The 23,625-nt window shown below is 43.7% G+C and overlaps 1 protein-coding gene across 30 annotated transcripts in view; it reads right to left on the minus strand.

The window, feature by feature from the left end:
• The window catches only part of ELMO1 (engulfment and cell motility 1), a 588,268-nt gene that overhangs the window by 40,603 nt on the left and 524,040 nt on the right, over positions 1-23,625 (minus strand). For all 30 annotated transcript variants that reach the window (XR_013523821.1, XR_013523822.1, XR_013523824.1 and 27 more), the window contains one exon: positions 2,875-3,038. Coding sequence is in view for 26 of the 30 variants with exons in the window: in XM_054236998.2 (XP_054092973.2) it covers positions 2,875-3,038 (164 nt within the window). In the remaining 4 variants the exon portion in view is untranslated. The remainder of the gene's footprint in view (positions 1-2,874; positions 3,039-23,625) is intronic.

A 23,625-nucleotide genomic window follows, 5' to 3' on the forward strand; every position in this document is an offset into this window, starting at 1 on the left:
ACAGACATACATGGTCAAATGAATGAAAACAGACATACAGGGTCAAATGAATGAAAACAGACATACAGGGTCAAATGAATGAAAACAGACATACAGGGTCAAATGAATGAAAACAGACATACAGGGTCAAATGAATGAAAACAGACATACAGGGTCAAATGAATGAAAACAGACATACAGGGTCAAATGAATGAAAACAGACATACAGGGTCAAATGAATGAAAACAGACATACATGGTCAAATGAATAAAAACAAGCATACATGGTCAAATGAATGAAAACAGACATACAGGGTCTACTCTTTTCTCTTAGGCGACTTGGGTTTATCGTGTGAGCCATTTTGGCAGAAGTTAGACTTCAGGTAACCCCATAATGAATTCCTGTCTAGTACATCACTGTATAGGCAAAACATATCGCAGCTACCCTCTGCTGGTTTCAGAAGCTGGAGTAATTATCAAACTGGTCCCTGGCCCTTCTGCTTAAAGGCTATGGCTCCTAACCACTCTTTGTGACTTTGCTGCAGATACAGATATCAAGAACTCCCACGGGCCATGGTACTTTTTGGTCCACGGCCGAGGGATGATGCAAAATCTCTTACATCCATACAGGAGATTTCCTTTATATTCGCATTGTTTCTCCTTGCTTAGAAAATGCACAGAGAAGAGCCTGTTATAATAAAGGGGAAAGAAACTTCAGAATGTCACAGACAAAGCCTTAGGACGTGAAGATATGAAGCCAAAGCAGGAGTAAAATGTTCATCCTTGCTATGAGGTTAACATTCTTCCTTGGAACAAAGTCAAGGTCAAATATTAATTCAGAGTCACTTGGCTTTAACGGAAGTGATCACGCAAGTATACCTTTCGGTTATAAGACTTATTATCAAAAGCATAATAAAGTGTCCTATGTTTACATCTGCTGAAACATGTTATTCAGTTCAGTGCACTGTAGGCCCTGGCATGCGGCAAGAAGCCACCGTCCCTCTTTGCAGGTGAGAAACTGCACCTCTGAGGAGCCAGTCACTTATCCAGAGTGCATCCTGCTTGGTGCTTCTGGCTGTTACCGTCTTCTGGCTGAGGACCAATGCAAAACCCCAGCAGTGCCTCCTGTCAAGGCTCGCCGGTGCTCATGCAGGTATGACTTAGGTTGTGCAATGATGAAGCCGAAGCACCTTGGAAGCGTTTTCCCTCCCCTGCCAACTGACTTCATGCCAGCTAGTCTGCAGGGTTCTACTCCACAGTTTCTAACAGCGCTTCTTGAGATTGGAAAACAAATGCACAGCAGAGGTTACGGCTTGGCTACTGCCCTTTTACACTTGTGCACTTTTTTTGTTGTTTTTGTGGAGATGAAGTTTCACTCCTGTTGCCCAGGATGGAGTGCAATGGCACTATCTTGGCTCACTGCAACTTCTGCCTCCCGGGTTCAAGTGATTCTCCTGCTTCAGTCTCCTGAATAGCTGGGATTAAAGGCATGTGTCACCATACCCAGCTAATTTTTATTTTTAGTAGAGACAGGGTTTCTCCATGTTGGTCAGGTTGGTCTTGAACTCCTGACCTCAGGTGATCGCCTACCTCAGCCTTCCAAAGTTCTGGGATTACTGGCATGAGCCACTGCACCCAGCTCTGTGCAGTTTTTAAACCTCATTTCAGTCTCTCACATGCCAAAGGAGCTCAGGCAGGGCAAACAACTATTAGCTGAGGGGTTACTAGACTTGAGGCTAGCAGGCTCCTCCACTTGTTAGCAAGGTCCTCACCCCTCCAGACTAGCCTTTGCATAGGAATGAGCCCTGCCTATCCTAGCCTTTGCATGGGAATGAGACCTGCCCATCTCACAGGGATGTGAAGAAATAAAATATCATGAAGGGTGCTTTACACATTGCCAAGCATTATAAGTGTCAAATACTGAAGAACAACAAACAAAAAGAGAAAGAATCAGAAACAGAGAGAATACTTGTGTGTGTGGTGGGGGAGCTAAGTAGGACAGACTTCAGAATTATAACTATGTCACAAGTGGCTTCATGCAAAAGCTCAGAAGAAGCTTTATCCAGTCTTCTGAGGACAAAATGAGAATAAATATCTAACACCTATGCTTTTTCCTATTTTTTTTTCTCTTTAAAATATAAGGGTAATAAAATTGACCTAGCTCTTAGAAATGGACAAGGGAAAAGAAACAGGGCAGTTCTAAGAAAAGATGAAGCAAGCAAAATACCCCTCATGTGTGAGTTCAGAACATTTTAAAGATGGGAATACATGAAATTTTGCCATGGTTGCAAGTGGCATTTCTTGCAAAGCCCTGTAAAGCGGGGCCTGCTGCCTCCCCGTGGTAGGCCTGTAGGTTCATAGTCATGAAGGCCATATAGCATGCTCCAATGCCAACTCGTGCCAACAGGGCAAGAGGAGGTAGATCACTTGCTTCCTCTCAAGCTCTCACTTCCACTCATTTGGACTCATGCCACTTCCACTTTCATATGCTTTAATTACGGATGGACCTCACTCTGGCTGGCTCAGAAGGTCTTGCTATTCAAAGGGGACCCACATGCAATCCAGTTTTATGGGCCAAAAGGGAAAAAAAATGTTCCAAGTGTTGGAAAAGATCCAAACTTCGTAGCTACAAATCCCTGGAGGACTTGTCACTAACTGGGTCAACTCCTGGTTTAGATCCATTCTTGCAGCCCCTGGCCCTCTCCACTCACTCCAGCCCTTCCTCAAAGAGCTGCTGAGACTCCCCTAACTAAATGGAGATCCCTTGGAATGTCTTCTGTTGACCTCTCCTGAGGAGCTCACCACGCAGCGCAGCCCAGCTTTGTGATATGTGATCATTCCAGAAATAGCAGGTTAGAGTCTTTTGGGATATAGAGGTCAATACTGGGTAACTTACAAAATCGGGCGGGACTGGAAGTCTTCCTGGTTCATCCTCTCAGACTGGCGGATTTTCAGGATCTCGGTGTAGCTCAGGTTCTGCAGTTTGCTCTTGAACTGGTCCAGGGAGCTAGGCTTGGTTGTAAGTGCTCTCATCACCTGCTCCTTCACCACCTGCATTACCTGCGATGAAAGGAAGACCATCATTTTCCTGGGGGCTGACCTTTCCCATTCAGAAAAGTCTCTGAGCTAAGGGCTCCCTGTTTCCCTGTTCCCCTCTGCATGCACGCTCAGCATGAACCTCGAGTGTGCTTTTCCAAAGGGTAAACTTCCATTATGCCCATCTTCCATTTTCTCTTGTATTGCTGGAACACAAGGAAGGAAATGGATTGACTAACGGGGAAATGGTGGGGTGGGAAAGCTCTGGGTGGGAGGTGCATTCCACTTGCTTGACATATTATGTGAATGCTGCTGACTCAACACTGTACACAATGCCAACTCAAGAGTCAGGAATGAACGAAGGCCAAGCAACAGCTAGAGCCCTGCATAGTAATTATTTTTTTCCAGGAGAAAATGGCTGAGATACAATTAACTATGGAAGTTTGGTTGGCGCTGGTTCAAATGAATGTGAACAGATACTCATACCCCCCTCTCCCAGACTGCCTTCCCCATGTAGTTAGGGCCTGAGTGTTCATACTAATTATGCATTTGGAAATGTACATGTGGTATTGCCTCTTTGAGCCAGGCACTAAAAAAAGAGGTTTATTAAATTAGAACAGACATATCCCACTGGAATCCTCAAGAAAAAAGAATATGGTAATTTTATGCCTCAGGACAGGGCTAGCCCACGAGAAGGCAATTAACCACTGCCTCTATTAATGTGGGTTCATCTTCATTAGGATGCATAAAGCAGGACGAGATCAGAAAATACACAGAAGCATCCCAGAGACTTGGGATCTTGTTGGTTCTTTTTTTGCCTTCCATCACAGATGATAGCAACACATGTTACCATTTATAGGTATCTATGTGTCAGATGCTATGGTAGGTGCTTTATCTATGTTTTCTCTCTTTATCCACTCAAACCTATGAGGTTACTCTTACCGTCATCTCTACTCTACGTATGAATAAACTGAGGCTTTGAAACTTTAAGAAACTTCAAAATCATACAATTGGTTGTTAAGTGGCTGAGTTGGGATTGGCTATCAGGACTGTGAACACTGTGCTATGCTGCCACCGATGCCACCATTCTTGGTGTCATTTGGGAACTTAAAATTAGACAAACCACAGATGCACCCCTGCTACATGCTGAATTCTGTACCAGGCAGTTTGCTGTTTACCACCCTATTTAATCCTCCCTACAACACCGTGGAGGAGGTGCTATCGCCACTATTTAAAAGGTAAGAAAACAGACTGAGAGAGGATTGATGACTTGGCCAAAATCACACATATGTAGTTGAATCCTAGGATCCCAAGCAAGCCAGCAGGATGGATTTGGCATAGACTTGATGTTGAACAAATACGCATATATTTCTTGCCTTCTGTGAACTAGTGGTCTCATTAGGAAGGTGAACATGGCCAAGGGTCACTTCACTAGAAGTACAGACATGACAGACATGACAGACTGATGGACTTTGTTGGCAGGCGGGCTTTTCATTGAAGACATTTCATGGAGACGGAAACAGATGAATAACCTGGAACACCACAGCATGTCGGTCACTTTGAACCTGGGTTGCACCTGAATTGGAACCAGTTACATAAGCATTATTTCATGCCCCCAGCATATCATACAGGCAAATTTCCAGTTGACCTTTCAACAGATCTTCTTTTTATTTTTTATTAACTCAGTCGAAATGCCAAATTTGGGATGCTTGAAAGATTTTGAAATCGTGACCATCTTACATCATGCGGCATAAATGACGATTAAATTTGGTCCAGGTTGAACTATAATGCTTTTCTGTATCATATATGGGGTCCCGTAGAGGGTGCTCCTTTGCCCACTTAGAGACCCTCAGGGGTGAGCCCAGGAGATCATTACTGTTTTTCAGTGATACCCGGCTTTCTAGTGGGAGGCTGGATGTGACGAGAGAGGAAGATACAGTGATAAGAATACCAAAAATGAAGATAGGATTTTTAAATAGGATCAGGTCAAAGCTAAGAGTTTTAGAGCGATCTCCACCCCTCTCATTTTACAGATGAAGAAGGTGATTCCCTCATGTCATGTGCTTCTTAAGGGGCTGTCACAGAGATGACAGTGTTTACACCACATCTGCCTAGACACAGGGATGGGCCTGGTAAGTGGGCAGGTGAACTCAACTGACCAATCAGTATCCTTTCCCAAACTTTTCTGATGTGTCTTGAGGCAGACCTGAAGCATGCTCTCTCTCCCTCAAGTTGAGAATTGTAACACTATGTCCCTTCATATACACGAAAGGGCAAGATACCAATGCCAGTAGAAGCAAACAGAAGAAACCAGAAATGTGTGTGTGAGAAAGTGTTAACGGTCAAGGCTTGTTCAACTATAAAGGTGATTCAAGCCCTGCATTTGGTAGTTTGGCTACATGAGCCTTTTTTTGTCTGTAAGATGGTCTGGATAATGGTTTGACTGGTTCTTGTCACTTGCAACCAAAGAGTCCCACAAATACATGTGGTGAAGTCCAAGGGGAGGACCAGCTGTGGGGCTGAGGTCATCCAGGGAGTGGGAAGAGTAGGAGCGGGAAGCTGGATGGAAATAGCAAAGTTAATTCAGTAAGTGACTTTGAAAAATCACCTGCATTTACAGGCTCATGGGGGCACCTCAGCATGGAGAGCATGATGATCCCTTATGGAATGTGGAAAACTCTTTAACTCCTACCTATAGATTATGCTTCAGATCCACTCTTAGTGCCCTTTTCCTCTAGCCTAAGACTTTGATCCTGGCTAGATGCAAGAACACGTAAGTAGAACAATCCTTTAAATTATCCCCAAATCACCTATACTTCAGTTTGAAGAAAGCATAGATTTTTTTTCCTAAGACTAGGTTCATAGGGAGAAGGAAAAAGCAGGCACCTGGCCCCAGAGGAAGGGAGGTAGGCAGTGGGTATAAAGCACAGGACAGAGGTTGGTGGAGTGAAAGACCAGCTTCACCTGCTTCACAGTTTTGTTGGCACCAACCTTGAGACGTTCTATGGTCACTCTGCACGTCAAGGAAAATAACCTCAGTCAAAGGTATCATTCATTGGTTTTTTTTTCTTTTTTTAAATTTTTTATTGCATTTTAGGTTTGGGGGTACATGTGCAGAACATGCAAGACAGTTGCGTAGGTACACACATGGCAGTGTGTTTTGCTTCCTTTCTCCCCTTCACCCACATTTGGCATTTCTCCCCAGGCTATCCCTCCCCACCTCCCCCTCCCACTGGCCCTCCCCTTTTCCCCCCAATAGACCCCAGTGTTTAGTACTCCCCTCCCTGTGTCCATGTGTTCTCATTTTTCATCACCCGCCTATGAGTGAGAATATGCGGTGTTTCATTTTCTGTTCTTGTGTCAGTTTGCTGAGAATGACGTTCTCCAGATTCATCCATGTCCCTACAAACGACACAAACTCATCATTTCTGATTGCTGCATAATATTCCATGGTGTATATGTGCCACATTTTCCCAATCCAGTCTTATCATCGATGGGCATTTGGGTTGATTCCAGGTCTTTGCTATTGTAAACAGTATATATCCAAAGGACTATAAATTGTTCTACTATAAGGACACATGCACACGAATGTTCATTGCAGCACTGTTTACAATAGCAAAGACCTGGAATCATTCATTGTTTTAAGAAAACAGAACAGTTGTGTGAGTCAAGCATTCCTCTGTACCTTTGCAATTTAGCTACGAGGTTTACAGCTAAAAACCTCAAGTCTCTGTTAATGTTTCCCATGAGCAAGTGAAATCAAGACATTCACAACAACCGTCTTCAACTCTGTCTTCTTTAGAAAACATCACACCTTTTACCATTTGTTTGAAAAACCCACAGACGGTGTTGCAGAGGCATCGGAAAATCAATGGAATTAAACTTTTTAGTTACAGGACGTGCTTTGCCACAGACATCAAAGAAAGCAAGCTCTTAGAATCTGCCTTTGTGGTTGGCGTTGCCCCATCATTCAAGTGTCAGTGGTGTGTTTCTGGGGTCTTCTTAGTCCCTGTTCTCTGTAATGATGTTACACATCACAAAAAAGTGAGAGTCCTACAAGACATTTGTACTTCAGATGGAGAAAGCATTTTGGCTCCTTGGAAGAGCAGGTTGAAGGTGTGAGCACACCTGGCAAAGTTCACCTCTGCCCTGCTCCCGTTGTTGGTCATGCAGATGCACTCCTGTATTTTATTGCAAGATGTACTAAGCCTCCACCTGCTCCTAGTCTAATCACTTCTCTCATCCTGCCTTTAACCCACAACCTTCATCCATCATCATTTATTCATTTCTTTAACAGATGTTTTCTGAGTACCCACTCAGTGCAAGGCACAGAGAGACACTGGAGGCCTTGTGCCAGATGAGCTCTCAGCCTGGGCAGGGGAGGCACATACTTGCCTCACTCAAGGGAAGACGTGATGGCACAAGGGAGCAAGGGGTCACGTGTCCTCTCCACAAACACTTATGGAGGCCCCCACAAAGGGCTGAGGGCACAGCACCAGGACTTCAGCTGGGGCTGGTAGAGAGGCCACATGCAGACAGTCTGAGGTGCAGGGGAGGGGCCATTCTTGGTGACGACAGCAGCCTGAGTGAAGGCTTGCAGGGAGGAGAACACAACCATGTGCGGCGGTCTTGTTTAATTAGAGAAATGAGGGCGAAGCATGTGCAGCTGTCTTGTTTAGTTGGAGAAATGAGCGGGAGCTGCAAGGTGTGGTTGAAAGGCAAGTTGGGTCAGATAGGGGATGGCTTTGATGGCTAAATGAAAAATTTGGATTTTTTTTTGTTTCTGTAACTAAGGATATGTTGCCAGAGGACTTTGGGGTCTGTGAAGAAATTTGATAACATAAAGTTTGTTGGAACACTTGCAAAGTAGTCATTATTCTTGCACTAGTTGGTGTAAGGAGGGGATGTTTCAGTAGCCTTCATGGCTGAGACAATATTTTTGCTGAGACTTGGAGGATGATTGGGAGTTACTCAGGTGAAGAAGACGAGAAGGGAATTCTAGGCAGAAGGACCAGCATGAGCAAAGGCAAAGAGGTGGGAAGTACATACTTCAAGCATGAAAGAAAATATGCTTTTGGAGTCTAGTTAGTAGCTTTTGTCAAACAGACAGGAACTAGCTGCAGTAAGGCTTCTTTTCTTAGCCTTTAGAACCCAACATGTGGTTTTGAATCCAGGCTGCATGTTTTCTGGGGCTGTGACCTTCCTCAAGATACTCAATCTCTCTGAGACTCATTTTTACCATCTTCACTCATTTTTACCACTCCTAAACTAGGAGTGCTAATCATTCAGAATTCAAAAATGTTATAAATTGGATAATGCCCGATAATACCTGACATCCTTTATAGTACACAGTGGATATCTAGCAAATGTAAGTTCCTCTTTTTTTTTTTTTTTGAGACAGAGTTTTGCTCTTGTGACCCAGGCTGGAGTGCAATGGCGCAATCTCGGCTCACCGCAACCTCCGCCTCCTGGGTTCAGGCAATTCTCCTGCCTCAGCCTCCTGAGTAGCTGGGATTACAGGCACGCACCACCATGCCCAGCTATTTTTTTGTATTTTTAGTAGAGACAGGGTTTCACCATGTCGACCAGGATGGTCTGGATCTCTTGACCTCGTGATCCACCCGCCTCGGCCTCCCAAAGTGCGGGGATTACAGGCGTGAGCCACCGCGCCCGGCCAAGTTCCTCTTCCTAAACCTTCGTTTGCTCATTGCAGAGTGCTAGTAGTAACATGAAATTCACAGGGCTGTGAAATCTAAACGAGATATAATAGCCAAAGTACCTGATACACTGACTAGAACGTATGAGACACCCAACAAATTCAGTTCCCTTACTCTCCCAGAAGAAAGTTACATATGCAAGAAGCTTCTCCTATAAAAATATTTTGCATACGGTATTCTTGGGCCCCACGTAAATCAGATGGCAACTTGGAAGAAATGCAAATTCTTGGGCCCACCCCAGATCTACTGAATCAGAAATGCTAAGAGTGGCACCCAGCAATCTGTGTTAACAGCTCTCTAGGTGATTCTAATGCGTGCTCAAGTGTGAGGACCACCGATTTCAGCAAACATCCTGCACCCCTTCTGAGTCTTCCATGTAGCATCTACATTTTCCAGAGAGTCTTGTCGTGTCGCCAGCGAGCACTGAAGCTAGTTATTGATTATAAGTCCCTGGAGGGCTTGTACGATGGCCCATAGTACATAATACAATATATCCCAGAGTATAATATGGTTGGCGTGAACTACGTCAAGGGCTTTTAGGCTCTCACCTTTTTTCTGTAGATAGAAACAACAAGTAAGTCCTTAAAAGGCTGCCGACAAGGTTTATAAAGCACATTTTCACAAGGCCAAAGTACAAAGCCTGTGGCCGTGGGATGGTGTCTTGGGGCTCCAGAGGTCATTTAGGGTTTCCTTCCAAGGCAGAGCTGGAAGGGGATAGATGTACAGTCAGGAGGGGGGTTCTGGAAAAGGTACAATGGTGTATGCTACTGGGCACTGCCACTAACGGGTGGTCAGTACTTACAAAAAAAAAAGTACAATTTACCCCCAACCGGTGGTGTCCATTAAATTGATTTGTCTTCACAGCGACAAGAAAAGGCTGTCTTAGGAAAAACAGATGTCAACACAGTCTAGCTAAAAAGCTGGACCATTCTTCTTCCCAGCAATGTTCCTTACACAAAACAAAAGGACGGAAGGCTCACAACAACCTAAGCATTGGAAAGATTCTGCAGGCAGAGGGGTCTGGGGGAAGGAAAACTCTAAGTGCTTATGTGTGGGAAGAGTAATTTCTCAGAGGCCAGGGATCACTTTGGGGCTACACTCTAAGGGTACAATGTGGAGAAATGGTCTTGCCCAGTAAAAGTGTGAAAGTGAGAGTAAAAACTGACGGCTTACCTGGCAGGGACAATTATTGATCCCTCCCTGTCCTGTCTCCCTACAGAGGTCTTTAAAATTGGGTCAGCTTCTGGAAACTCATGATGGTTTTACTTTATGGTTTTGCTGGATCAGGTGGTGGAGTACCCAGGCCGGGACATCCATGTAGGACATTGTGCTGAGTGGTGTCACACATACTAATAGAGAAAATGAAGGTGCTGTCTGGGCTCAAGGATGAGCGGTTGAGTTTTCAGAATTTATTTTAGGACAGTAAGGCTTAGACAGGTGTTGGCAAACTTCTGTTAAGAGCAGACAGTAGATATTTTAGCCTTTGGGAGCCATATAGCGTCTGCTGCCATTATTCAACCCTACCATGGCAACTTATGTAATGACAGACAATATATAAGTGAATGGGCTTGACTGTGTTCTAATAAAACTTTATTTTAAAAAAAACAGGTGGTAGGCTGGATTTGGCCTGCAGCAGTAGCTTGCCAATGTCTAGTGTGGAAGAGAAACAACACCGGGCTTTATATATAGTTAGGGAGAAGTCATTTCAAAATCTGGTTCTGTCACTTCCAAGCTGGGTGAATCACTCAACTTCTCTGAACCTTGGTTTTCTTATCTATAAAGTAGGGGCAATAATCTTTAATTAGGATTAAGAGATGTAGAGCATTGCACCCGATATGTTATGAGGTTCCTTCTGAATCACAGTCCTGGCCATCTTAGCCAAAATAATAATAATAATAATAATCATCATCATCATCATCATCATCATCTCCTCGCAGCCTGCAAACAACTATACATATCCTCAGAAGATGACTTTGGGTGTTTTATAATACATGCAGGGTGGTTCAAGATTATATTCAGGACAAATTAAACAGAATTGGTTCCGACAGATTAAAGAGAGGTGTTTTCATCAAACAGTATTCTCAATTCTCGCCTGAATGGTTTCAGTGCTTGGAAGATGCTCTTGCCTGTCTTTGCTCTTTTCTGCCTCACCTCTCACTGAGGTTCGACCACTGCAGTCCCCTGGTGAAGGGCCTCCTGATCCAGGAACCTGCGGGGTCAGCCTGAACGTAAAGGAAGAGAAACTGCTTTGAAATCACACTCAGCCGGTGTGCAACCTCTGGCTCCTGTCAATTTCATCGTGTGTCCTCAGTTATACCAGAGGAATTCGAAACACTTTGTTCATTAGTCAATGCGAAAACGCTCCTCTGCATTTCACAAACGATGCGTGGTCTAATCCTGGCATCCAGTAGGAAGGGAACTCAGCAAGTCATTAACTTCTCCTGCCTCTGTTTCTTCATTGTGTCCCTAACGGCCCTCTGAGCTTTCTAAGCTCCTGTGAGCATCTGTCTGATTTAGGGCCAAAGCCAGTGTTGTGCTTGACGTGGGCACCGAGGTCCCTGTAAGTCTTTCTTTGTAGGACGGCATTTCACAAGGCAGCCAATGAGAGCTTACGGTGCATCACATCCAAAGTGCAGTTAAGTGCCATGAACTGAGGAATAATGGTACACTGCAGACGGAAACGTTCTCCACTGATTTTACTCCTGAGTTATTTCTGAATGCAAAGCACCGGCAACCCGAGGCTTGTTCTCCGGGTGCCACATATCTGGATTTGTGACCGTAGGTAACTCTGAGGGTGTCTTTGGTAAGGGATGGCAAACGATACAGCAATGATCCAAATAATGGAGCTTCCTGAGCCTGGGAAGCCGCACGTCATGAAAGTCAGGGACTTCCTTCTGAGGATCACAGCTTTCAGGCGTGGAGGGATGTTGATTCTGCCTCTTGAATATCTGTCCCTTCTGTCTACTTCACGTTATTCTCACTGACCTCTCCCTAGTTCAAGTGATTCTCCTGCCTCAGCTCTCAAGTAGCTGGGACTACAGGCACCCGCCCCCATGCCTGGCTAATTTTTTGCATTTTTTTTTTTTTTTAGTAGAGATGGGGTTTCACTACATTGGCCAGGCCAGTCTCGAATGCCTAACCTCATGATCCACCCACCTAACCCTGACCCAAAGTGCTGGGATTACAGGCATGAGCCACCGCCTTTTATTACCATTTTATCTCCAAAGCCTGCACAGTTCAGTCACAGAGTAATGATTGAAAAAGTATCTGTTTAATTTATAAATAACGGGCTCACCAAATGACTGCCAGAAAGAAATATCCTCTAAAATCAGTAGTTCTCAACATTCACAGTATAACAAAATCCACAAGATGTCTCTGCCTGGCCTCATATCTTCAGATTCTGACCCTGGAATGGGTTCTGGACACGGGTCTTGTTTTGCGAAGCTCTCTAGGGGAGGTGCACGTGCAGCTGGGGTTGAGAAACACTGGTCTGAATTAGGCGGCACAAGAAGGTAGGAAGGAGGAATGACTGCAGTTTCAGGGAAAAGGGAGAAAGGGCCTGCACCCTTCCCTCCATGCTGCCAACACGACTTACAGATGCCACCCACGGAGCCCAGTCCTCAGCTTGTTACTCCCCACAGTTCTCCTAAAGCTTGGTCTTCAAGTCCTCCTGACGGCATGGATAGGCTTGGTACTCTCACTCGGGACAGTCAGATTGGTGATCAGTGGACTGTACCTGCTCTTAGCCTGCTTGGGCAGGTCCCTCAGACACCACCTGCTACTCGAGGCCAGACCACTCTCCCTGGGCTGCCTCAGTGAGAGGCACATGGAGGGCATCAGGCTACCTGGATCAGGCACTGTTTAGGGACCTGCTTTAGCGAGGGCAGCCGACATCTTCCAAAGCAGCCCATACTTCCTTGGGCGGCACTGATGATCAGAGTGCTCGGATGCTCCATCGGAACCGGGCAGCAGTGTGTGCCCACCCTGAGAAGGCAGGCTTGTGGCTGGCAGTGTCCAGGCAGTGCCCAGGGAACCTGAGGACAAGCTGTGATGAAAGGAGAAAAGGTGACTTTTCAAAGGTGCCTCGAGAGCCAAACAGATGGCCCTGAAACAGCTGGGCAGGGAGCTGCTCCCAGCGCTGCCACCGCCTTGCTCAGGTTTGTAGCTTCTAATGAAACGGAAATGGATGGCAGGGGGAGAGCGGTGCTCGGCCACTTCACACCTCCTGAGAGCCTGACCATAATCCAAAACGCGAATGTTAGCCCCTAAATAACTGATTATGCAATGCCTTACCCTGTAGTTCAGCACAGGTGCTCACTGGGCAATGTCCCAGTCCCAAGACTCAGACACAGGCCACGAATAAAGGCCCTGCACCTCATGAGAAATCACTGTAATTTAGGGCTCAAGGCATCTTTATAACTGGTAAAAAGAAGTAAATCCATTAACCAGCAATTCATCTTAAACTCAGTTAGTGCTCAGTTGAAGAGAAACGTTTATGCACGCAACATCCTTCTCGCCTTCTTCATCATCTGCAGGGAGCTGATCCCAAAGAGGAGACAGAAGAGGTAAGGTTTGGGTCACCCTTTCTCTTTGCAGCCAGCTCTTGAGATGAGAGAGATCAAGAGGCAAACAGCCATGTGACAAAGCTCCTTTTCCCCAATGAAATAGAGAGTCAAACTGAAATACAGCAATTGGGTTAAATTGGCTGGTTAGCTAATCGAAGGACCTGGTTGGACAACAGGAAGCTATTTTCACCAGTGTCTGATGGAGCCTGCCTCAGGCAAAGTCCAAGCAGATCACATTAGTGGGTGCCATTTAATCCACAGCTTTAAATAAACAACATGTCAAGCAAGTCAGTTCAAAACGTGTGACCTTGAAGAGTCAGCGTGGGGGAAAAGCAGAAAGAAATAGAGTTGGTTTCTTGTAAAGAAGGCTGGAAAACTCTTTCACCAACAGGATTGGGAGAAAATGGCTATAAATTTTTAATAATCATCCCACTGTTGGTTTTTCAAATGCTGCCTCAAATTTATCCGTACTTTGCCAAATATGGGGCAAAAACAAAGCCTTTTACAAATCCTTCTGAACTTACAAGGAATGACCCTCCCATATGGAAGGTCTCCTAAACTACATGGCGTAACTCCTGGGGTGCTGCTCTCTTGCAGCTAAGTTCTGCCTGACCTTGATGGGGAAAGGGGTGGTGGATTCACTTTGCTGGGAGCTCCCCCAAATCAGGGGAGGAACTCCATTGAAGAAGTAACTGAGACTGGATGGATTTTTCTTTTCCAAGTTACACAATCATGACACCAAAACACAAGATGCTATGAATGGTTAGCAAACCCTAATTGCCTTTGTTAATGAGTAAATGATATCCAAAGGCGTCCCTTTCAACATTCGCGGTGTTTCCCAGTAAGTCTGATCCTCAATCACTGCCCCTTCTTCACTCAACTCATTGGTAAGGCCTGAAAAAAAAAGAGTTAGTGGTCACCGTGGTGATCTCTCCTTAATGTCTATGAATATTGGGTTTTACCCAATTCATCTCTGTTTCTGGTATTTCATAACAGCTTTATAAACATCTGTGGGATCAATGAATGGATGGATGAATGCACTAACAGGAAGATGGAGAAGAGGAATATCAGTGAATACAGATAACTTAGCCTTGAACTCCTCCAAGATTAGTAACTACACAGAAATAAATGAGAAATCCATCATCTCATATCAAGGGTAAAATCCAAAACCTCACATATTTAGATCTGCCAGCACGTTTTGCATAAGCTGTTAAATAGTGACAAATGAAATGGGACAACCTCTCCCTCCGGAAAGGAGATTTGATAAACTTTTCTTAAGCCAACTGCTCAGGCAAGATCACAGGGGAAATGAGGTAGGAAAAGCAAGGTCTGCTTCCCATCAAACAGCTCTGCCATCAGGCAAGGCTGCTGAACTCAGAGGAAATCGTAGACCACCCCAGCAAGTCACCTGGGAGGAGAGCACAATCAACCAGGATGAAACTGCTCATGCACCTGCCTCAGCAGACAGACCGGGCCGTAGAGGTGGCCACAGAGTAGAACTTAAGACCCTACTTGTCAAGACTCTGTGACATACACAAGAAAATATGATGCGTTCACCCTTTTAGCACAGATCGAAATAACAGTGCTATATTTTAAGTGGTCCATTCTTGTTGAGAAATTGAAAATACACTATCACTTCTTAGCCTTTTGGCTAAGATCAAGTGTGAGGAATTGAAAACACCATGGCGTGCATTTTAGTTTTCAAATAAATTCAGCTGAATTATCAATGAAATATTGTAATAATAAATGTGTTTTGACTGTCTACATTTTACCTAATAAGTTGTTGATGCCTGGTATTGCGTTAGAAGCATTAGAAGTATACTCAGGACTATATTTGCTCAGCTAACATTTACCAAGATTAATATGTGCTAATTGCTGGGTGAGGAGGTGCTGGCAGCAGAGAAAAGAACCAGACCAGTGCCCACCCCTGAGAAACTCAAAAGCACTTAGGTGAGGCTGGGTGCAGTGACAAATGCCTGTAGTCCTCACTACTCAGGAGGCTGGGGCAGGAGGATTGCTTGAGTCCATGAGGTGGAGGCTGCAATAACTATGATGGTACGATACCACTGCACTCCAGCCTGGGTGACAGTGTAAGACCTCAAAAAAAAAAAGGCACTTAGGAGAAAGTTGACATGCAAACAAATTATAAGAGTAGATCTTAGTAAATGTTATTATCAATACAATTTAGGGACAGGAAAACAAAGTAATTATTATGCACACCACTGTTTTTAGCTCTTAGAAATAAATACATGTGCATTCTTACCCTATTGCTTTAACAACCACACTTCTCAGAGTGCAGTGAAATTATTTATTCACTACTCCTCTCCGCAGTAGGACCTTGAGCCCTTTAAAGGAAGAGACCATGCTTCAATTGTCTTTTTATGACTACTGAATTTTAAAATCCCTCATACCTGGAAAATCTCCCCTTCAGCCCAGAAATCTGAAGGTCAACTCAATTGTATTTCTAGAGTTATGTACAAAAACAAAAAAAAATTCTGGCAAGTCTTCATGAAGGCCAGAGGCATATCCTTGTGATAGTTTTAAGCAAGGGAAACAGGGTTGAGAGAGGAGCAATGACAGATTAACTCTGGTTAACACACTGCTGTACCAATGTCCTACTGTATTGTTTCCCAGATGGCTGAAAACTGGGATACCCTCATAAAACCCCCGGGCTTTTCTCTTCTATGGCGGATTATTACAGTGTCCCAGGGCAGAAGAGTGCATTTCAAAGTAAAGTAATTGTGATCCATTCATTATCTTTAAAGGGGAGTCTGTCACCTACCACAGCTACAAAACTCAGACAACTAAAACAGCCCAGAGTGCCCCGACTCTGCAAAACCTGGACAGTTCCTCAGTTTTGTGAAGTCAATGAGCCCAAGTGGGATCTGAAAAGGTACTTGGGTTTCTCTGCTCTATCTCTGTTCCCTTCTGCTCCTCTGTTTTACCTCTCACAGCTGTGAAATGAGCTATTCCTATGGATTTCCAGAAATTTGCTGGGTCTGCCGTGCTATCACCTAAATGCAGTCCTTTTCCTTACTGATGAGTCCTTTGGAGGACACAGCATAGATGACAATTATGTGGCACATATCCCACCACTGCTGTCATGCCAGTGGCAGACATCAATAATCTATCACGGGACTTCTTTTTTGGCTGAACCAGGGCTCTGTCTGCAAACCACTAATCCACCGAGTCTGGCCTTCGCAACGGCACCATCCCCCGTCTCTTATGTTGGTGGGCACTAGTTAACCTTACCTAACACACAGGATTGGTCAATAACTTTGGATCAGGTTTTCTTAAAAGTCCCGATAAACACTAACTAGACTTCCTTGAGGACTAATCCAAGTTTTTTTCAGGGCCCGAACTTGTGTTCAGTTTTATGTCCCTGTGAAAGTTATTTGATCCAATAGCTAAACAGTCTTTCTTTGTCACTTCCCATCTTGGCCACTGAAGTCAATACTAACGCCTCTGAAAATAACGGGCTGGTTGTGGTAAGGACATGGTTATGGGTCCTAGAACAGTGCCAAGCACTCGGCTTAGAAGGAGTTTGTTGAATTTTCGTTGAATAACTGAAATAGTGAACAAATTCTAGAGCTAATGATGTTGAGCACAGCCACTTCTTTTCTTCTTTTCAAATTTCAGTGATTTTGTAACTAGAAAAAGATTTCTGACTATAATCAATGTCTGAGAAACTTTCTTAGAATTAGAATTTCTATGAAATTACTGAAGATTTTTTTAGAAGTGTTTATTTATAAATAAAAAATGTTCTTGCTACTTGTTTATTAAAAACAAACAAAATGATTTCCAAAAGGATGTAATTTGTCTTAGAGTTTTGTTGTGTAGCAGAGCCAATGCCATGCTAAGTTTTGTCATTTTTTTAAAGATAGTGTGAAAGAAGGGAAAAAACGGCATGTGTCATGTAAAGTGACAAAACAAGCTTCAAAAATTAATAAATTTTAAATTACATAGTGTAATGGCAGTTTTCAACTTCTTATTTCAGAAGAGCATTTATCTTATGTTGGACCTCACCATGCATTCTAATTCTTGAATTAGAAAATTCAAGAATGAGATGTTTAAAAACTGAAAACGAATTCAATACCCATCCTCTCTTCCACCTAATTAGGCTATCAAGTGAGTTGGGTGCATATAAAGCACCTCCTATCTGCCAGAAGAAACAGAATGCTGACTATTAGCACTTCCTGGGTGTTTTCTAAGCATGGGCACAGTGCTCTAAGCTTGGAATCTTTAAACTCATTATATCATCACAAGAATCCTATGAAATAGGGACTATCCCCTTCTTTCAGTTGCAGAAACCAAGACTCAGGGCATTTATACTGGTAAATGACAGAAGAGAGACTTAAATCCAAGTTCTGTAATTAGAAAGCATATGCTTTAAACTATTACAATGGAAACATGGTGCTGAAGTTGACTTCAGAATGTGAGAGTTGAATGAAAAATGTTTTTAACTTTAACCTATGATAAATGAACACTACTGCACTAAGTCAGTGGAAAGATGAGTGAGTAATGCATAGCTCCTAGTGAGAAGTAAGCACTCGAGCAGTAAACAAGAAAGGTGTTTACTATAAATGAAATCCACCCACCATGAGAATTTTACTTCTGTTGTAACTGTGATAAAGGAATCTTGGAATTAGCACGAACACCTGACAGGTGAAAACTGGGAGCCAGGGAAGGTGCTGGGGGCAGAAGGGACAAATCCTCTCTTCCACCTAATTAGGCTATCAAGTGAGTTGGGTGCATATAAAGCTTTCTGCTTTGCAAAATGATGTCTGCTGGTGGGGGAGGCGGAACTGCCATCTCCTACAATGAATGCCTGAGGACCTGGAGGAGCTAAACAGGGATCAAAGAGGACATGTGCCGTTGAACACGGCATGGATTTGATTATGTAAATGAATTGGTTCTTTTTTCATATGTGCGGGTTGGTGACTATGGGCTTGTACAAACAGGTCCACAAGGACTGATTAAATGCTGGAGAAACTGTAACGCTGAAAATGTTACAAAGTGTTTATGGGTGATTTGCCTAAGTTTTGTTTTCTGAGATCTCACATTGTAAGAGTGACTTTTCCGTATCTGCTTTAGTTATATTAAGAAAATGGAAAGTCCTTTTCTCCAAGGATTTAATTCCAAACCAATGACTATACTGTCCCAAAGTACTGGTGAGGCCTCCAGAAGATCTCAGAAAGAATCTTGGGAAGTAACAGAAAAGTTAAATGCCAGCAATAAATAAATGAATAAATGAGCAAATGAATAAACAAATAAATGGGAGTGAGTTACAACTGAAGACCAGAAAGTGTCTCTTGTCAGTCCTGCACTGCCCCTTCTGCAGAAGTCACTGCATAGACAGCAGAAAACGAGGGGTGAGGGAGGCACAGACTGGTACAGTCATTACTGCACTGCCCCTTCGGCATAAGTCACTGCATAGACAGCAGGAAACGAGGGGTGAGGTGGGCATAGATAGCAGGAAACGAGGGGTGAGGGAGGCACAGACTGGTACAGTCAATACTGCACTGCCCCTTCTGCATAAGTCACTGCATAGACAGCAGGAAACGAGGGGTGAGGGAGGCACAGAGTGGTACAGTCAATACTGCACTGCCCCTTCTGCATAAGTCACTGCATAGACAGCAGGAAACGAGGGGTGAGGGAGGCACAGAGTGGTACAGTCAATATTGCACTGCCCCTTCTGCATAAGTCACTGCATAGACAGCAGGAAACGAGGGGTGAGGTGGGCATAGATAGCAGGAAACAAGGGGTGAGGGAGGCACAGACTGGTACAGTCATTACTGCACTGCCCCTTCTGCATAAGTCACTGCATAGACAGCAGGAAACGAGGGGTGAGGTGGGCATAGATAGCAGGAAACGAGGGGTGAGGGAGGCACAGATTGGTACAGGACTCAACTCACACCCACAATATTATTAGCAATAATATAGTAACTTTAGAATCCTGGATTTTTTTTGGCTAAGCTGGACTTTAGAGGATGGGTTGATGCATCTGCCAAGATAGAATTAAGTGGCTTATTTAAAATCATACCCCAGATAGTGGCAGAGCAGGGATTTGAACCTAAAGCTCCCTCCTTCCACCTGCTCCAGGCTGTCAGCTTTGCAGGCACTAGCGCCATATGAACAGGCTCTAGTGCCACGCGATTCAAAGAAGGAAAGACCACGTCCATTCAGGGTGGCTGGGAAACACTAAATGAACAAAGCAGGCTCTGATGGGTCCTGCAGGACGGGTGTAATCTCAGTCTAAAAAGTAGAGAAAGGGGAGTGGTTAGAACTTTGCAAGTCAACGGAAAGGCAACTGCTGAAGATCAGTTTGGCTTTATTGAAAGGTGGAAGGAAAGCAGCGGGCGCTGGGATGAGGCAGAACTGATTCCAAATTCTTGGCTTGCTCACTTGCCATCTGTGTGTCCTTGGGCAAGTTCCTAAACCTCTCTAAGTCTCAGATTCCCAGTAAATGGAGTATACAGTGCAGACCTTACAGTGTGGGACAAGGATTAAAAGAGAGAATGTTGGTCAAGGAGGTTCGATGGGACCAGACGTAAACGATGGCTGGAAATGCAAGATCTTGGAGCAGAGGAACAAAGCGATACAGTCAAAGATTAACAGATAAGGGGGACACCAGGCCCCTCCCTAGCTTTGTGCCTTTCTTTTTCTACTGCTCCTGTGTAACCTTCAGCACATCCTTTTACCTCTATTTTCCCCCAAAACGGGTTTGGACATCCTTAGAACTTCTGGCTTGAGCATCCTGAATAAGCTTGTGAGAAAATGCCCTTTAAACAAGGGGTTATTTACCTTTAGGAAATCTATGTTGCTATTGTCTCTGGTCAGCAGTTGCCAAAGGAACTTATGGTATGAGAGAGAAAGGTGTTCTCTGCCAGGAACAGCCACCCACGTGGTGCTGGGTTGAGAAAGATGTCTATTCTGGAAAGGCGGATAAAACGTATTTTATGCTTGGTTTTGCCATGCCACTGAAAGGATGGCGCCCCAAGCAGGACTGAGACATTACTACTTCAAGATCAGTGTGTCCTTTCCTCATTTCCCCACGTAAAGAATAGACAGTACAAAGGATACAATTTGAGAAAAGAAGTAGATGCCAAACCAATATAACACAATAGGTGAATGAAATGAGAAAGAAAAACGAGACATAGGAAGGACATACGGCAAAATAAATACTATATGGGGCCATATTACAACCTTTTCCAGTGTGAAATCCACTTGTTAAATGAAAAGCAAGGCTGTAAATGCTCGCTTTTTGTGGCATAAGATCTTCCAAATGAACGTCTCGTGATACTTTACTGGTATCAGTGCATTTTGTCTATAAGAGGGTTTATGAATGGTGAAGCTCAAAGCACAGAGGAACAATGCTGCTCTGTGAATACATGAGTAACATGCCTTAGACCGGGTCCTGTGAAAGGGGTGCCTACCAAGAAGCCAGACCAAAAGCATCATCTATTGCAGAATCTGTCCCTCCCCTAGTTAGGATCACCAAAAGCCATGCTGATATCTCTCAAAATGACTCTTCTTCCTCAAGAGTCCACCTCCCTCACTCCCATCAGCCAACTCTCAGCTATTTGTCTTTAGCTAACTGGGTTTCTAAGGTGGCTCTGCAAACTGCCTGCTCCCCACACAGCATTAATCAGACTAAGCAAGCTCCAGGCCCCGCTGAGAATACAGCAGCTCAGCTCGTCACCCCATCACCTCATGAGCAAACGTGAGTGATGACTACTGGGTAAACACCATGCAGAGAACGTACGTCAGCTAAAGGGGTACTGCTTTAGATGTTACAGGAGGAAGGCTGCATGACAAATATTGATATCCAAGTTGCTTCAGACATATAGTAATTTTCCAGTGCGGTGAAGCTTGCTGGCATTTATTTAAAATGTTAAATTGTGAGAAAGATGAAATCTGGGTCATTTAGTGAGTATATCCAGCAACTTCTGAGATGCATAAAGCGTATTTTGTGTATCTTTGTGAAGCTGCCAGAGTATCTCAAAGTCAAGATTTATCTGAGGATCCATCTCCAAAGCACTTAGCATACCGCTCAGGAGGGGTAGGTGTCCTGAGAAGGGAATGATGCCCCTTCAGATAAGGAACGGTGGAGCATGCACAACATGATATTCTGAGTCTGTTGCTATGTTAATTATACTATGTGTTATTTATAAACGCACGTTTGCCACATTCATTAGACTGGATTCCTTGAGGGAAACCCAGTATGTAGCAAGTACCCAATACATATTAAATGACAGAAAACTTTAATATAGTTCTGTATCTGTTTGGGGACCCTGTTGATCTGAAAGGTTATTGTATTAGAGGAGAGGAATGTCAACAAGCTTAGATGAGGGAATTGAATGTATTTAATAAGTTTGTTTCACGGGAAATTACTTGTAGAAAGAGTCAAAACTTGGAGGTGAAAATTATAGAACTTTTTTTCTGTTATGGCAAAAGTGAGGTGAATTCTGCATGCAGAGTTTGACCCACTGAAGCCGAGGATACAGTGGGATCAAGCGTGTGTCCATCATTGTTACTGTCCTTATGTTAGAAGCTTTGCCTTATGTATTGAACTGGGACAAGAAAGGCCACATGTTAGTCAATAAATAATAACAGAGGCTGAACATGTGTTCTACTAGCCACATCTTGGAGGAATGTTTGGAGAGGAGTTTCCAAAACAGGCAAAGGAGAGGGTCATGAGGGAAAGGTTCTGAGTGATGTATACAAGAGTTAAAATGGGTCCCTATGCTATAGTTTCTGGGTGCTGCAATTGTTTGCTAATCTTCTGACTTGTGCTGATAACAAAGCATGTGGTCCTAGCGAGAATCTTCCAATCATACAGCACTGGGACGGGATCCTTGACAGTCTCTCAGTATACGACTTGGCAGCGCAGAGAGCTGTTTGGAGTTTTAAAACTCCATGTCCCATTTAAAGCAAGGATTATTACTTGGAAGTTCTACAAACAAACGGAAATTGTGCCATACGTTGTGAACATACACATGGGTGTTTTCCTGCTTCTGGAAAGTTTTTGGGGCTTTGACTGAAACTGGCCAGTGGCAGCTAGTTATACGAAGCTGCCTTGAAAGGAAAGGGTAAGGAAAACAGTTCACAATAAGAGCCCAAGCTTCATGTGGATAATATGAAGCTCTGCTTCATTCCATGAATCTAGCCTCCTTGATATTGACCTGAGTGTCAGCTGAATGACAATTCACATAAATCAGCTGTCCCAAAGTATAATACTATTTCTTCATCAACTTAGTATTGTTTGTGACTAAAGAAATACATTACTTGTATGTGTCAGGCCTCGGTGACTGCAAAATGTCCTTTGTTTTTTAAACTGGTGCCTATTAGAAAGTTTAAAGCTTTTTGCATCTTAGTTTGTGAATATGAAATAGGGATGATAAAATTTCCCCTACAGAGTAATTAAGGTAAAACAGATTATGCATAGGGAAGCACTTTGCAAAATGTAAGGTACTATATGAAATGAATGTACATTCTTAACTCGCTATTGGTTTAGAATGATCAGACACTTATGAGGAAACTGCCTTCTGGTATAAAATGCAAGATTCCAGAAATTCAGAAATTCATATTGTGAAATCCATAATGCTTTCATTTAGCAAAGCAGTTTTTTGTTTGTTTTTTTTGTGTGAAGAGATTTGTTTGAACTCCCTCTATTGTCCAGACTTGAGTGCAGTGGTACAATCATGGCTGGCTACAGCCTTGAACTCCTGGGCTCAAGCAATCCAGGTGTGCACCACCACATCCTGCTAATTAAAACAAAATTAAAAATTAAGAGATGGGGGGGGGGTCTTGCTATGCTGTCCAGGCTGGTCTTGAACTCGTGGCTTCAAGAGAGCCAATCTTTCTGCCCAGCCCCCTGAGTAGCTTGGATTACAGGCTCAAGCCACTGATCCTGGTGCTAACAAAGTGGTTTCTTAAACAATTGGCCCTATTAGTAAAAGGCTAAACTTACACACATTTATTTTTTGTAACTTTTCTCTCTTGCTCAGAACACTACTCATAATATATGCATGTTTGAAACAAAATTTCTCAGCCACATTATTCTATATGTTTATTCTTTTATCCAAGATAGGAGGGGGAAAAAGTGATTTCATACTATAAAGGATTCTAGTCAGAAGACAGAAAGCAAAGATCCTCAAAACTGCGATCACATTCAGCCCCCATCCAGGCCTCAGAGATGGATCTACCACAAAGAGTTTTCCAGCCATACACATCTCTTCGTCTTGAAGTACAGAAAGAATTCATGAATGAATGGAGAAAGCCAAGAAGAATCAACAACTTGGTAAACCAGAAGGCTGGACTGCTGTC

This window comes from Callithrix jacchus, chromosome 11 (assembly GCF_049354715.1).
Source record: "Callithrix jacchus isolate 240 chromosome 11, calJac240_pri, whole genome shotgun sequence".
NCBI classification, from domain to species: domain Eukaryota; kingdom Metazoa; phylum Chordata; class Mammalia; order Primates; family Cebidae; genus Callithrix; species Callithrix jacchus.